This window comes from Brachionichthys hirsutus, chromosome 2, assembly GCF_040956055.1.
Source record: "Brachionichthys hirsutus isolate HB-005 chromosome 2, CSIRO-AGI_Bhir_v1, whole genome shotgun sequence".
NCBI classification, from domain to species: domain Eukaryota; kingdom Metazoa; phylum Chordata; class Actinopteri; order Lophiiformes; family Brachionichthyidae; genus Brachionichthys; species Brachionichthys hirsutus.
In genome coordinates, this window is record NC_090898.1 from 8,297,375 (window position 1) to 8,314,353 (window position 16,979).

At 41.2% G+C, this 16,979-nt stretch overlaps 1 protein-coding gene across 1 annotated transcript; it reads left to right on the top strand.

Annotated features, from left to right (window-relative positions):
* Positions 1–1,963: 1,963 nt before the first annotated feature.
* Positions 1,964–16,285, top strand: pik3cd (phosphatidylinositol-4,5-bisphosphate 3-kinase, catalytic subunit delta). The gene is made up of 22 exons (XM_068743659.1): positions 1,964–2,104; positions 2,421–2,649; positions 2,914–3,146; positions 3,357–3,533; positions 5,465–5,620; positions 6,093–6,182; positions 7,183–7,404; positions 9,009–9,105; positions 9,380–9,510; positions 9,591–9,641; positions 9,785–9,952; positions 10,972–11,093; positions 11,199–11,342; positions 11,419–11,518; positions 11,600–11,766; positions 12,225–12,334; positions 12,579–12,657; positions 12,756–12,923; positions 13,427–13,550; positions 13,684–13,829; positions 13,926–14,058; positions 14,155–16,285. The coding sequence occupies exons 1-22, from the start codon at positions 1,964–1,966 to the stop codon at positions 14,290–14,292; spliced, it is 3,126 nt and encodes a 1,041-aa protein (XP_068599760.1). The 3' UTR covers positions 14,293–16,285.
* Positions 16,286–16,979: the final 694 nt, after the last annotated feature.

Here is a 16,979-nt window from a genome sequence, read left to right on the forward strand (position 1 = left end):
GAAAACTTCTAAAGAATTCAGTTACACTCGCGTTAATTACGTCTTAATCAATGCAGCCCTTGATCTCAAAAATATGTGAACCACGAGGGAATTTGAACGCCTCTCAATGACATAAATCGTATCAGTCATACCGCAGCCGAGAAATGGAAACCGTGTATTTCCGAGTACCAGTAAGAGTTTCCAAAACGAGGAAACAGTCCTGGTCTATTTTTGGGACGAGCAATGTTCACATGTCAAACCTGATTATAGAAGGAAAATCGAGAGACAGCGCAGCTACTTGAATTATCGGAATTTTTTTTCAACTATTGTCAGTAAATATCAATGTTCAATCGATGAAGGAAAGTTTTTTCATAATGATGAAGATAAATAGATCAATTTCGAAGTACCTTTGCCCATACTGGTCCCAAAATATAATGTGCAAGTAAGTATATATAATAACTGCGTGCTGTAAATGAGTTATTGAATAAAACTTTGATAGTAATGTATATTCAGTATTTGTTTATAGCAAAGGCACGAATCTCCAAAGTTATGGATCTGACGAGGCCAATTATTTTTTATATGCGTTTTTATCTTGTATCAGCTCTAAGAATATGAAACATGCTCAATACTACTAAGAAGTATTCGAATTGCGAGGGAGGCGAAAGGCAGAGAGAGAGAACCTTTTACTTTCACTTCACGCTGAAGTTTTTGGGGGACGGTCCCTTGGCGTGCGCGCACGGAGCGCCGCCGGAGAGAGCCAGAGCGCAGCCGCTCCGGAGGAGGTCAGTCGGTGCGCAGACATCCCCGCAGGAGTGACGGCGCACTCGACCCACGCAGGGAAACGCGCCATTTGAAACGCCTCGACTCACGGATAGATCTGCCTGCGCGGAGTCTCCAGATCGCGACGTGTCACCATGACGATACAGCCTCCATCTTCGCAGGGATCGAATCCGTGACGAGATAACCGTCTTGAAGGGCTCAAAGTGTCTGCGCTGACAGGTTTGCAAGGCTTTGCCATCGATTGATTCTGTTTGGCTCACAGTTTGAAGTCTGGGGGGGAAGAATCACGATTGGAAGGTGGCTGCAGGTGCACCTAATCTGTTCTTCATCATTACTGACTTCACTCATTCATTCATTCATTCATCTTGTGATACATCAGTATTTATAAATAAACAACAAGTACTCTACATTCAAATACATGTTATTGGCCTGTTAGCCCACATCTGGCAGACACTAGTTTCTTCTTACAAAAAATCGATAGTGTAGAATTACTTAATGACAAATTACTGGAGATGACACAAAATGTGCAGCGTCGTGGTAACACGACATATCTTTAGTGTGTCTAATTCAGTGGATTTCACTTCCTCTATAATGTTTCTTTACCTTAGTTGACCTCTGAACGCATCTTTCTGAAGATGAATCTATTAGGCTGGAGCTTTGAATTAACTCTGTGTACTGCATGCATTCTGCTGCAAACTATAGAAACACTCTGGCAACAACACTCAGGGAATTGGCTTCATTTTCCATTTTATATCTTTTATTTTTATTTATTTTTTATTGCACTTTGATGGAGGCAACACTCGGGTGCCAACAAGAGAGAGAGAGAACAGCCTTCATTTGAATCTGTTTTAGATGCAAAACATTATTTTGTGTTTTTGTTGGAGAGACATAAAAAAACTATTGATATATATTAATTCAACATCTGGAAAATGATCAACAATTTCCCCTTGATATAAGCAATTAATTACTTAGTCATGAAAATAAGTGTGCATTATTGGGTAATCGTTAGCTGCAGATCTATATATATAATTATAATTTAGGGTTTTAGTTACAGCACCCGACGCAGCACACACGTAGCATATGTTAATAGTAGACTTATTAACCATGGCTGTGTTTCCTGTGTGTGTGTGTGTGTGTGTGTGCATGGCTGGCTTGTGTTCCGGTGACCAGCAGAGGAGCTGACGGTAAATGAGAGGTCATCACCATGCCCCCAGGGAAGTATGGGATGCAAGAGGAGTGGGAGAAGGAGGGGGATCACCGGATCATGATGGATTTCTTGCTGCCTACTGGGATCTTACTCAAATTCCCAGTGTCTCGAAATGACACCATCATAAGCATCAAAAGAGTATATCCCCCCCCCCCCCCTACACGTTCACGTTTAATTATCAGGAACTGCTTAGAAAGATAGAAAATGGAATGTATCTATCATTTATATATTTTGTGCTGTATAATGTGATCATATGTTGATGTGATCATTTATAAAAAAAAACCAAGCTGGATTTGTAATAGATTTTTATTCACTCCAGCAGAACTTGCTTGCAAAATGCTTTTCCTTCTTTACAATATTTACTCAGTAAGGCTTTTAGACTAATTGATTGACTTACTATTTCCATCATTCACGTGCTCTGGTTGTTGGGGGTTTTTTTTGCCTCTTGTTTCAGATGGTTTGGAAGAATGCCAGAAACGAGGCGCTGTTCTGTGCACTGGGCGACCCCGACGCGCACGTCTTCACCTGCATCAACCAGACAGCAGAGAGGGAGGAGCTGGAGGAGGAGTCGAGGCGGATCAGCGACGTGCAGCCCTTCATGTGCGTTCTAAAGCTGGTAGCGAGGGAGGGCGACCGAGTGGAGAAACTCACCAACGCCCAGATCAGCCTGTTAATTGGCAAAGGTCAGCGTCCTCCTCCTCAGATAAAGCCAAAAGCTGCTAGCGGAGTCAGGGCGGCCAAGTGTAAGATCAGAAGCAGACTTCTATCATAATCAACAAGAAGGCGGGGCCACTTTCCTTGTTTATTTAGCCAAACAAATGTCATGATCAATGACTAAATTGAAATCAGCAATTAGTTAAAACAGAAGTGTGACATCTTTACACTTACACAGGAACAGCGCCCCTCTTTGGTTTGTTTTCTTGACAACTCAATCATGCTTTTCACAGGACTGCATGAATTTGAAGCCCAGAAGAACCAGGAGGTGAATGAGTTTCGAGCTAAGATGCGGACATTCTGTGAAAACAAGGTTCAAGAGAGGCAGCTGTTGCCATGGCAGCAATGGATGGCATACAGCTTCCCGTGTGACCTGGAGCCGTGCTGTTCTCGGCCACAGTGTGGGAGCGCCAAGTCAAAAAGCACCAAGAAAATCTTCATTAACGTCAAGTTTGAGGCCTGCGAGGTGAGCCGACCTGCTGCTCGAGCTTTTATGAGTCACTCATTTAAAAGTTGTTAAATCAAATGTTATGGTAAAAAAAAAACTGTGGTTCTGCTTCGTGTGGACAAATTGTAGAGGTTTGATTTTAAGTAAATGTGAGCACCTTTGGAAATCACACACACACACACACACTTACCTAGTTTCCTGTTTTGAATTGATGTGTGACTCCCACAGGAAAGCTTCATGCTGCAGCAGGACCCCCAGGAGTTCCCACTGGCTCTGATGAGGAGCGCCCTAAAGAAGAAGGCTACGGTCTTCCGCTCAGTGCGACAAGAGCCTGAAGACTACACCTTACAGGTCAACGGGAGGTGGGAGTTCATCTATGGGAAGCACCCCATGTGCCAGTTCAAAGTGAGTGACCTCGGCGCCGTCTTCTTCCAGTGTGTGTGTGATCCTTCCCTTTACCTGCTGCAGCTGAATAATGTAAACGCCACCAGCTCCTCAAGTTCATATTCTTGATTTTTAATTCAAGTCTGTGGAGCTTTGTCTTTATGTTTAAGGTTAGTTGGTTGAATACAAAATATTTCCTCAAGGCGTGACTCTCGTTCACTCTGAAACCGGTTTTCCTTCATGATATTTGCAGAAAGAGACATGACGCTGTTTCCAGCTGTGCTTGCTGATCCTGGGCATCGTGACATACCAAAGAGCAAATTCTTTTTTATTCTGGTCTAATAAAATAGTTTTGTCTGAGGTTTTTTCACAGGATCCATCATGCTTCCGTTTTCCAAAAGTCACTGCTTTGTGACAAAGCTGTTGGCTAAACACTAAACACTTTTTATTGATTCTGTCCCTCGGAGGGCAATTTGGTTTACAGCAGTTACAGTCTGACTGTAGTCTGCTGCTGGTCACCGCATGCGCCCGACGTGGGTGAAGTGTCTCGCCTAAGGACACAACGACAGCGTACACGTGTGCCTGAGCCTGGAATCAAACCGCCAACCTCTCGGTCATAGGACAACCCTCTCAACCACTGCGCCACCATCGCACTGCTTGCTGAGGTCTTACTATTTAATCGCTGGCGTTTGTCTGTCTGAACGTCCATCCGTCTGTTAGCAAGATAACTCAAACATTTCTGGATGGATCTGGGTGAAATTTTCAGGAAATGATGGCAATGTTACCAGGAACAGATAAATACATTTTGGCGATGATCCAGAAGAGATCTTGAATTCTGAAAGTCAGTAAACAATATTGCATTTTAACATTGAAAGCCCCATTTACGGATTAAAAAATCTGTTACAAATGCAAATCAACTCAGATTCACTTTTGCTTTTCATGGTTGGTGTATAAAGATACCAAGAACAATCTAGAACCTTTTGGTGATGATCCAGATCACCATGTGGACGGTGTAAATCTAATCATGAGGGGAATGAGCTGCTCCGGAGGTCTGAGCTCTCTGAGTGCTTTTCTAGTTGTCCATATTTTTCCAAAGCTCAGTTCAGTTTCACTATTCCGAACAACATCTAAAGGTGACTGTTCATGACTCCACACTAAGAAAGAGGCTCGTCAAAAATGGTATCCATGGATTCCACCCCAGCCAGTTACAGCAAATATTTGATTGCAGTTGTTGTGGCCAAGGGTGCCACAACCAGATATGAAATTTAGGTGCCAATGACTTTTTCACATTGTTGTAACTTTTATTTAATCGAATAATCTTTTTTTAATCGTTTGTGTTCACTCGCTTGTATATTTACAATATTGGATTTTTGATGGCCACATTTAAGTGTGCGATACGGGCAAAAACCAAAGAAAACCACGATGAAACGCCGTATTTGATTTAGATACAACAGTAGAAAACCTCTAACTGTAATTGTTAGTTGATCACTGGAAAGAAAAGACACATCAGTAATGATTGCATATATTCTGCTTTTTTTTCTCAGGTTGTATTTAGCACTTTGTGGATGTTGATGACTTTTCTTTTCTGTGTTATCTGTCTGTCATTTTCCTGTAAGTTTTGCCCTTTGCTTCTAATGAAATGATTGTCAAATCAAGAGTCGGGTGAGTCAAGAATTTAGAGGCAGGAGACCCCGCTGTTGACTCTGAAACTCCTTCTACCAGCGGTGACTCATATCTGTCTAGCAGCCCTGCAGAAAGGAGCTGCATCCATCCACGCATAATGAGATTTCAGCTGCATTAACCTCCAGCAAACGAACAGCCTGCAGGAGTTAACTGGTTCTATCAGAACACTGGGAAATATCTGTGGGTGATCTGATTGATGGCTGTACAGTAAACAGAAAAACATTTCCCTGTCCCGTCCTGTTTTCTATCTCTGCCTTTTGCTCTCACAGTACATTTTCTCATGTTTGAGGGATGGTGAAAACCCTCATCTGACTATGGTGCACCGCTCCACCATCTGCAAGTATCAGGAGGAGCAGGGCCAAATGTACAGCCAGGTGCACAAGAGCATCTCCTCGTCCAGGCCTCCTCCACTGCCGATGAAGAAGGTACGAGTTCAGCAGAGGGCTGTCCTCTTTCTTCATCACTCTCTCCTCTTCACAGACACTCTGCAGTCAGACTGGACTTTGAACAGACGGTGCAACACGTTGCTGACGATTTACATCTTTAGTTACATTTGCTGCCGGTTTGTTGTTGTTGTTGTTGTTGCCTACTACTTTAGAAATAAACTGGCAAAATAAATACTGTTGTGTGTGTTACAGATTTTTAAACAGAAGAGCAGTAAAATTGATTATTTATATTTATTTCTTGTCAGATTCCATCAATGAACTTTGAAGATTTTTGTATTTATTTACTAGATTCAAAGATTGTTCCTTGTCGTTGATTTGATTTTGAAACGTTACACTGGACGTGCTGCCAAACAGGAAATCGTAGCAAGAGTTACATGACTTGAAATTTCAGCATAAGGTATGAAGGCCGTTTTAATGGCAAGAATTTCCTGTCTTCTGCTCTTTCCCACAGCAGAACACCTCGTCTCTGTGGTCCATCAATGAGCCTTTCTACATTCAGCTGGTGGACGGCATCCGAGTCAACGCGGATGAAGGGATGAAGGTCGGCGGGGTTTTATTCTGCTGAAGTGTGGCCTTCACTTGTTTACCAGTGTCTCAATTTCAGTTGTACGAGCAGCAATGTTGGCATGTAAATGACAGAGAAGTCACATGGTCCAAACCGCACGTTTCCCATAATTCATCAAGGCGGTTGGTTAAAACTTCAAAACAGGAAGTGGGGAGGACCTATCAAATTTGTACATCTCATTCCAAACCCAAGATTCTAAGAAAGAAGACAGAGTTCAGTTTATGCCGTCTCGCCCTCGTTCGCTTTCACGTCACTCTTTTTTTCTTTTGCAAATTTTAACAAGGCCCTCACCTAACCTGACCTGTTGAAATTAATGGAAGTACTTTTTTTAAAAATTAGTATTATTAAATATGATTCTCTGTAAATGATTCACCAAATCATGCAGAAATAACGGACAAGATCGCATATTCTGCTTTTCCTATATCCAAGAAAAGCAAAGAAAAAAAAGTTTAAAAAAAAAAAAGTAGAATAACACAAACACATCTATAACTGTTAATGTGTGTCTGTGTTTGTGATTGGTTTTCAGAACAATATCACTGCTTAAGTGGGTTATTAAGCGTAAGTGCATTTCCGGCTTCTGCCTTAGAGAGCGTCATGAACGATGACAAATTTGTCCTGCCAAATATTTATCAGTCACGTCGGCAGTTGGTGAGTAAAGGTTTAATCGCACGGCCTGGAGGCGAGTTGTCAGTCGTCGCTGCAGGAAATGTGGACTCACACTATCTTGATTTGCCACAAGGCATGCAGGATCTTAGTGGTCTCATAATGTTGAATTTACTCTGCTTGTCATTGCTGATGGACAGGCGTCACAGCCTGCTCCCGTTACGCGTGCGGACCCTTTGACCCACAGGACGCTCTGAATCATTTAATGAATATCTGTAAATGTTCCACAAACAAATCCCTCTCACACAAATGCATAATCTGTGGCTTTCAGACACACCTTCTTGACTAACATGCATGCCGTCCGTCTGTCCAGCTCGTGGTGCAGGCTGGTCTGTTCCACGGCAGCGAACTGCTGTGTAAGGTGGTGACGAGCTCGGAGGTGGCTGTGTGCACTGAGCCGCGCTGGGATCAAAGACTGGAGTTTGACATGAACGTGGCCGACCTGCCTCGCATGAGCCGTCTGTGCTTCGCTCTCTACGCTGTCCTCGAGAAAACAAAGAAACCCAGAGGCACCAAAAAGAAGAATAAAAAAGCAGTGAGTGTGTCAGGAACTTAAGGCCTTTCGGTCTTTGTGCCGTACGTCTGAGTGAGCGGGGTCGTGAGTTTGTTGGCAAACACAAACAGATGTGTTTCCTCTCAGTGTGTGCTGCGTGGGTGTGTTCTGCTGCTCTGCTGCTCCGTCTGGTTGTGCAAGTGTGTTCAGTGGCAAGGCATGTGGTTGGCGTTTCATCCGCTTCAGCTCTTTTATCTGTGCATCACACAAAAGGAAGCGTGAAGTTGGGAAACATTTTCTAGGAATTCTAAATTCTTTTTTTTTTTTACAGTGGCTGTTTCTATTTACAAGACTCCACCCACTGCGCAGCCCACCTTTTAATTCATTTGATTTTTATAAATGAAGCAGCCGGGCTCCATCCCACAGTGCTCACGCAAAACAAACAAGCAAATACAATTAGTCATTTATTCATGGTTTTATTCCAAAATATTCCAAAGGACACTGAAGGATGCGTCGCTGTCCAAGGTGCTGATTGTGCAGCTGAGAGCGACAGTTCACTTTCCTGTCTCTCCATCTACCCTGATCACAAGAGTGGGAGGATCAAGGCTAAGGAAACGGAGACATTGTTCCAAATTGTGGGGTTTTTTTTGTTATTGATTGGCAGAAATTTGTGATGTGAAGTGTGTCTCTAGCTCAAACACACTCATTGTTGAGATAGCGACAGAGTGGGAAGAGAAGGTGGAGGTTGTAGTTTCACACGCAACATTTCTCTGGACAGCATTCCCGTCACTCAGAATGCTGTTCTTTCATTAAGTGACTTAACCATGTAAACACATAATCATTATTTTTCTAGATGCAGATATTATTTTCCCGATGTAAAAAAAACATCTGACATCAGTATAAAGTATGTTAAAATTGTATAGTCATATTATTGGAGATTAAGAATATTGTACTTATGTTGTACATCTTGTCACTAAAAATCATGTGTTAAGCACAGAAATAGGACAGCAGTGCTTTTAATACTTTCAGTAGTAGCACACAGAGATTGCCTTAGAAAACACACACACACACTCACACACACACACAGTATATACACAGTACACATTGATGAACCCCTCTTTATTCAGGGTACAGTAACAGGTGGGGCATCAAGGCCACTTCTGCTTTCTGAGCAACTTCTCTGTTCTTGTGCCTGAAAGAGAAGTCCTGCAGACAGAGCTTGTACTATTTTAACCAATTGTAATTGTATGGTTTCTGTTTCTTGTTGGTTACATTCAGCCAAAATGTGCTTTTGATGGTTTTATTGTACAAGTTAAAAACACTTAAGTCCGTACACATATTGCCTCACCGTCGTTTTTGATTTTGAACAGAAGCCACAAAGTCCTTTAATCCACATTTTGTTATTTTAAATGTTAAACCTGACATAAAAAGTATTCTTTTTTTTTAAATGTTACTATTTCTTAAATAGAATAATGGATTTCAAAAATAAATTAAATCTTATCTTACATCAGACAAATTTGTGAATTTGTTTGTGTTTTGTTGAAAGATTGAGCACATTTTTCCCTTCAACTTTCTTTTGGATGATTTTAATGCTTGCAGATGGTTGTCACAGCAACAGACCTAATCCTCTGTGTCCCTCTCCTCAGGATTGTCCAATCGCCTGGGTGAACACCATGGTGTTTGACTATAAGGACCAGCTAAAGACTGGCAAGTTCCTCTTGTCCACTTGGCCATCTGTTCCTGGTACTTTCAGCTTTGCCTCCTTTTGCATTTCCAACACTTCACACAAACAGCCTCCTCCCCAATATCTGGCAGCACACAACCCCAAAAAGTGTGGCACCATTATAAATCCCATATGTCTTCATTATGTGTTTGTGGATGCAGACTGTAGCCTTTTCATGACGTGTTAGAGATCAGTTCTAAAAGCAGAGTCTTTCTCCGTTACTGCTCGAGATGTGGAACTGGAGTGAATAAAAGCGTACAGCAAAATAATGCAGTGCATATATGAAACTCACAGATGACAAAGGTGACCTGTTGAATCCAATGGGAACCGTTGAGAAGAATCCCAACGTGGACAGCGCTGCAGGGCTTCTCATCTGCTTCCACAGCATCCGGCCACATCCTCTCTATTACCCCCCACTTGACAAGGTATACTTATTCCCAAATAGTTTGCTTTGAGGATGTCGTGAAGTTTGGATTTTGATTTGTCACTGAATTTCTCTTTTCAGATTGTTGATGGGGAGAAGAACGGCGACACGGCCATTTCCTCTAAAGAAGAGGTGACGCTTTCCAAATCTTACGTTTCACAATCCTCAAACAGTTTGAGTTAAACTAACAGTGGCCGTGCTTTGCAGACAACACACTTTCATTGGTGTGCCTTTGTTTGTTGTTGATTTTATTTTTATTCTTTTTATGCCTGTAGCACATGAAGCTAAAGGAAATCATGGACAACAAAAACTATACTGAGTTTTTCGAGCACGAGAAGGAGCTTTTGTGGAAGCTTCGCGCTGACGTCTGCAGCCAATATCCTGATAATCTGTCCAAGCTGCTCCTCATCACCAAGTGGAATAAACGTGAGGATGTAGTCCAGGTATTGACAGAGTTGGACACACAATTTATTTATTTTTGCTCTAGATTTGCCGAACACATAAATCTTGAGAATTGTCAATCATCATATTGTTGAGAAATACATTACTACTTTTGTTCCTTCTAAATGACATAGCATGCTTATTGACCTTATAATTACAAATAATACTTGGTCAAGCTGACCAAATAAGCATCAGGTACATCGAAATCAGTTCTCCTTGTTTCTTTATTTTTGTTTGTTTGCTAGACTTAAACTGCTTGGTAGATTTTGAGTGAACTCATTGGGAGTATTTGGCGTGTAGCGGGAAGAAACCATTAAAATTAGGAGTTAATCAGCATAAAGGTTCTTACCAAGTTAACACAGTTCCCAGACACTTATATGAAATATCTGTGGCAGTCTTTGGTCAAAATAGCAAACAGATGCTGCAGGACAGCGTCCCTCTTTTCCGTCTCAAACAGCTCTGTCAGAAACGTTTCTGAAAACGAAAACAAAACTAAAATGTGCATGCTTGTGCACACACACATCTTGTGCACGTTCTTTGTACTGTGACATCACAGTAAGTTAGATTTCTTCAAGAAGCATTTCTGTACTTGATTACAGAACTATGCAAACTATGAAGGATAGACTGGATGGTTTATTGAGCTGTTTTTGGGTTGATAATGACCCAAACCCACCAAATTAGTGTAGAAACATGGGAAAAGTGAGTTTTTCATTGTATGTTCCCTTTAATACTAGTGGGGAAAGACTATACTGACTATACTGTTCTTTCTTTGGCATTCCCCCAAAGAAAGAACAGTAAATTGAGAAAAAGGAATGAAGTCACATTTCTTTAACTTTGCCAGAACTTTGAGGATGGCCACCTCACTTCAAAAGCTCTACAGGTGTACAGTACAATTCATGCTGGTGATTGATTGATTGATTTGAATTTATTTAATGTCAATACGACATTGTGCCCTCAGTTCTAGCAGTAAAACTGGACTATTTTCATTCATGATCAAAAAAAGGATTTTGTTTCTCCTCAGTTGGTGAGTTTACTGAGAAACTGGCCCGACCTTCCTGCCATCCAAGCCTTGGAGCTCCTCGACTACAGTTTTCCTGAACCAGAAGTCCGTTCCTTCACTATCAGGTGCCTCAGGAAGCTCAGGTACACTTAGTTAGGATAATGTTTTGCTCACATTCAAGCAGCATAACAACAGCATCTGTTATAGTAGTAGTGTAAGAATTTATGGGACTTTTTCTTTGCACACAGTGATGATGAACTGCTACAGTACTTAATCCAGCTGGTGCAAGTCCTGAAGTACGAGTCCTATCTAGACTGTGACCTCGCCACGTTTTTATTGGAGAGGGCTTTGTCCAACAGGAAGATAGGACACTTTCTGTTTTGGCATCTCAGGTGGGAGACAGTCGAGCAGAAACAACTACAAGATGCTGTGCATCCGCAGTCACTGAAGAATCTGTATTTATTGCAGGTCAGAGATTCACGTGGCGTCTGTGAGTTTGCGTTTTGGCCTGATTCTGGAGGCTTACTGCAGAGGAAGCATTTGTCACATCAAGCTTTTAACCAAACAGGTAGATCCATGCATGTATTTACTTCAAGCTCTGAAAGGTGTATTTGTTTGTTTGCTTTCTAACCTCTCTCCTTCTGCACAGAATGAGGCTGTGGGCAAAATGAAGGCCCTGAGTGACTTTGTGAAGTCAGGCTCCCAGAAGATCACAGTCGACGACCTGAAGCTGTGTATCAGACAGGAGTCCTACCTGGAGGCGCTGTCAGACCTGCTGTCACCACTCAACCCCAGCATCATCCTCACAGAGATCTGGTTAGAGGCACGCACACACACACACACACACACACACACACACACACATATGTACAGAGCACACTGCACTTAATTGGATTTTCAGGGCCAGTTTTTGTTCTTTCTGGCTTTATTGAATTGCAGAATATTACGTTTGTTGCATATAGAGAAATTAAACTTGACTTATTTTAACCAGTAGATTTTGTTTTACTTCATATTATACGATATTTTAGTTTATTACACTTTTTTTTACAACCTTCACAGAAGAGGAATGTGCTAATTGTTTTCTGCTCTGTTCCCAGCTTTTCCATTATCATCCAATTGAGCAGTGTTTTTAAACACTTAACTTGCTTGTCTCAGTGAAAATGTCCCATATCTTAGAGTAGAACTTAATAGTTATTAATGCATAAATATTTAACTCTTAAAAAAAATTTTAATGTCACATCATGTGTTTCTGATGAGTGCGTTTGCCATTGCAGTGCAGATAAGTGCAGATTCATGGACTCCAAGATGAAGCCTCTCTGGCTGATGTACAAGAACCCCTGGGCTCAAGGAGACATGGTGGGCGTCATCTTCAAGAATGGAGATGGTGAGAGCACAACGCTGCACACATTATCATGCAGCAGACACTCATTATCAGGATCTAAGCTGTAAATGACTTTAATGACTTTAACATTACAGATATTTTACTGGGTCAAAATGCAGGCCTCGACATTAAAGTGCTCCAGAAAGACTCACTGCATGTGTGGACAAGCATGTCTCGGAAAAACTGAAAAAAAGATATGAATGATGCTTAATTTTATTCATTCATTTCCCCCACTCACCGACCTCAGACCTTCGACAAGACATGCTGACCCTACAGATGATCCGGTTGATGGAGAGTTTATGGAAAAAAGAAGGCCTGGATCTGAGGTCGAGTTGGAGCAGCGGCTATACAAATGGATTTACTTAAGGAGCTCTTCTGCTCTTCTTTGCCACCCTAATGCTATTTGTCACCTCCAAACTCACAGGATGATCCCATATGGCTGCTTGTCCACTGGGAACAAGATGGGCCTCATTGAGGTGGTGAAGAACTCAGACACCATTGCCAATATTCAGCGAAACAACAGCAACAGTGCCGCCACTGCTGCCTTCAACAAGGACGCCCTGCTTAACTGGCTCATATCGAAGAATCCTGAGTGAGTACGGCATTTTAGAAGTGTGTGTGTGTGTGAGCAGAGAGCTTCAGAAACATAAAGTGAGTGTAGATTATTGAGTGCCAGACAGTCTGAAGGCTGAAGGTCTTGTCAGTTCTAAAAGCTCCTCGAGGAGAGCGAGCCATTCACCGTAATGAATGAGCCTCCATACATCACACTGAAAGGAGAGGCCCAGCTCACTGTGTTAAAGAACAAAAAGGTAATTAGCTTGAAATGCCGCAGTGCACAAAATGGAACAGAGAGTTTCCACACAGGAAACTTTCCACGAGCCTAAACTGTAAAAGGATGTGATTTTCAATTATTGATCTGTGACAGGAACTCTTCTGTTAATATTTTATATAGCGATGAGGGGGGGGGGGGGGTGTTTAATGACTATATGTGCTACACGACAGGTTACATGATGATGTCAAGAGAAGTGTAAATGTGTCATTAGAACAAAATCTACTCATGCTTTGCGTAATTATTTATTTATTTATGGTCATCAGGGACAAACTTGAGCAAGCAATAGAAGAATTCACGCTGTCCTGCGCCGGCTACTGTGTAGCTACTTACGTTCTGGGCATTGGAGATCGTCACAATGATAATATCATGATCAGGGAAACTGGGCAGGTACTGTGAGGTTTTTAAATCACAGAAATAATTTTGAAACTGAAATGTTCTGCAAAGGACACGAGGGTTTGCTATCAGAAATGTTGTTGCCGTGAGGTTCACTAGCCAATAGTCATCCAACTTTGCTCCTCAGCTCTTCCACATTGACTTTGGACACTTCTTGGGCAACTTTAAGCGGAAACTGGGCATCAACAGGGAGCGTGTGCCTTTTATCTTGACTTACGACTTTGTCCATGTGATCCAGCAAGGACAAACGAACAACAGCGAGAAGTTTGAGAGGTACAGCATTTCTGCATCAATCCGTTCGTTACCTGATGTTGGATTCTGTTCACCTATCTTATACCCGATGTCTGGTTACTGCGTGAATGCCGTCAGGTTCAGGGAGTACTGCGAGCAAGCTTATAAGATCCTGTGCCGGAATGGGACGCTGTTCGTCAACCTCTTTGCTATGATGAAGGCAGCAGGACTGCCAGAGCTCATGTCCTTCAAAGACATCCAGTATCTAAAGGTATGAATCAATGCACCGATGGCCGTGCTGCTGCTAATGCTGAGGATCAGGGTAATATTAATGTTGACAATGTTTTTGGCTTTTTGTTTCCAAAAGGATTCTTTGGCTTTGGGCAAATCTGAGGAAGTGGCGCTGAAGAATTTCAAAGTAAAGTTCAATGAAGCTCTGCGGGAAAGCTGGAAAACAAAGATCAACTGGATGATGCACTCCTTGGCCAAAGATAATAGACCTTAAATAACACTGAACTCACGGAAGAGGGACAATGATCAAAGTTTGTGCATTTTAACTTATGGAGGTAAAAGGGAAGAACAGACAATCAAATATTTTACTGTATTAATCACATTCAAATACACTCAACTCATGTTTACATCTATCTGGCCTGGCTGTGGAACATTAACAGGCAGTACTGGCATCCAAAGGCAGGATATGACCATGAAAAAACAAAATAGAAGCATTTTCACAATGAAGGAAACCCATCACAGCCATCTCTCTGCAGTCACACAATGAAATGCCTTTGCCTTGGAAGTCATATTATCATCATCATCATCAAAAAAAAAAAAAAAACATCTGGTCATGCAAAAGTGTCAAGAATCTCTGATACAGAAGCAGAGATTGAAAGTTGATCTCATGGACTTCGTTTAAGGGCAGTCAGTATGCTGCAAAAGAACTTCATGATGATGAGCAGAGTTCTATAACAGGATGGCAGCGTCATCGCAAATCTTTTCTAATGTTTTCAAGCCTCAATGACTGTCATTTCCTCCCATTGTAACAGCCTCTTTGCAATTGTGTTTGTTCTGTTTTATTTTCTTTGTTAAATCTGAATTACTTGTGCAAAGTGAAGGATATTTTTTTAAAGATTACTGCTGTATCTCTTTTTATGTCTAATATTGCCTTGAAGAACAGTTAGTTTTACCTTTTAAAGTGCCAGTAGACAGGAAGCATTGTTTGTGACGTATGGAAATTATTGCCAGATGAGACATTACCTTTAAATGGAGCCTTTATCTTGTGACTAATCCGATGCTTACTGAACAGCTACAGTACGCATTAAAGAAATAGATCGACATTTTAATTCACTTAATTACTCTCACTGAGACTTGAATGAGCTTTTCAATGCCTCTTTCACATCGTCCATTAAATGTGAAACGGGAGCCAACAACTTTTAGTATAGCTTAGCAAACGTGGAAACAGGAAGACAAGTGTGGAATCGCCAGAGTGTAACAAATTCTACCCAGCAGCCCCTTTTAATTTACTCGTGTCTTGTTTTAATCTGTGGAAAAATAAAAAATGTCTTGCTGTTTTACAAGGTGTGGAAGGCACTAGAGGTGCTGATGGGTATATGGCTTTTACGTGACGTTAAACCAGACAAGACATTCCCTCTGTCTGTCTGGCACTAGCTTCAATCAGTCAGAGTGGAATCGTTTCTCTCATCTAAATCTCAGCAAGAAAGGGAGTGGAGTTTGCCCATCATGTCAAAGTAGTCCTATAATGACACCTACCATTAGAGAATGAGAAATTGTTTCTGGTGAAGATTTCATGTAAGCCTTTGGTGAAAGGATCAAGAAAAAGAAAAAAAACAGGCATTCCTACATCCAAGCTAATTTCAAAGTGGGGACCACACACACGACATCAGATGATGCAGGATCTTTGTGTTATTTTTCTTTATAATATCTGTGTAATTCCCTTTTGACGTCATAGCCAGCATGTCAGGTGCTCATGATAGAGATGTCACACTTGTCGTGTCAAACACCACCATATTTTAACATATCTAATATATCAATGGTGTTTGTCTGTTGAAGACAGCCTGTGTAACTTGTGATTTGGTTTATGGTTGATGCAGACGTTTTCCAGCCTGTAAGTCTTGCTGTCATTTCTCCAAGAATAGGATGAACTATTTAGACTTTATACTTTGCTTCATCGTTAAAATGATCTACTGTGTGAATGAGTATCTGTATAATGATTAAAATTCACAGTAGAGCAAAATAAGTTGTTGAATAAATGACAAGATGATTCAGAAGCTAAAGATAGAAATATGCACTGTGGAATAAACCTTGAATATGGTCATCCATGGGCTCAGCCAAATGCTGCTGAGTGAAACTGCTTTAGCCAGATGTAATGAGTGGACTCCTTTTGCAAATTGCAACATGCACTGCTGTTACCATTGGGGTGATTGTAATTGAGTTTTGTTTTACTTGCTGTTGTTAAGGAAACATGCACTTAATAAACACTTTGCAACAATAGGGCACACTGAGTTTTAACCTGGTTGGAGAAATAACACAGTTAACAAACTGCCAAATAGTGGAAAAGGGCAGGTAATGCACAAAAAATAATGATAATGAGTGTCTGATATATTTTTTATTTGTTTGACACGCTGTTACTATCCAAAACATTTGATATATTAGCTTTTCCTACCTATTTTTAATTTAAAGAAGCCTGGTGACTTTTTCCCCATTTGAGAGCACTAGCTATGTCATTTGTAGTTGCACACAAATATGTGTTTTTGACCTACTGTCGCTTTGTGCAGAATATCAAACAACCTTATTTTTAGAGTATAATATCTGGAAAGGCAGAGGTATTATTTATAAGTATCATTCAGGGTAAAATAAGTCTATCTGTGTCCCTGTTATTTGAAAGGAGCAGACTCAGTATTATGTCTTTCTAAAACTAGGGTGAATTTAGCAAATGTGATTGTGATTGTTTTATCAATAATATTAATATAGAAATATATACTTTGTCGATCGAATTAGATATGCATTTGTTATAGACTGGATAATGCTGTTTGTATACTACATACAGTTTAGTATTAGAACATTACAATTCATAATGAAAATAGTTTCCTTGCTTTACAGTAGGGTTGGCCGAAAATTGTAGCTGTGCCGATAGCGACCCCTGTGGCCGGCGGCGGTACTGAACGTCCAGCAGGA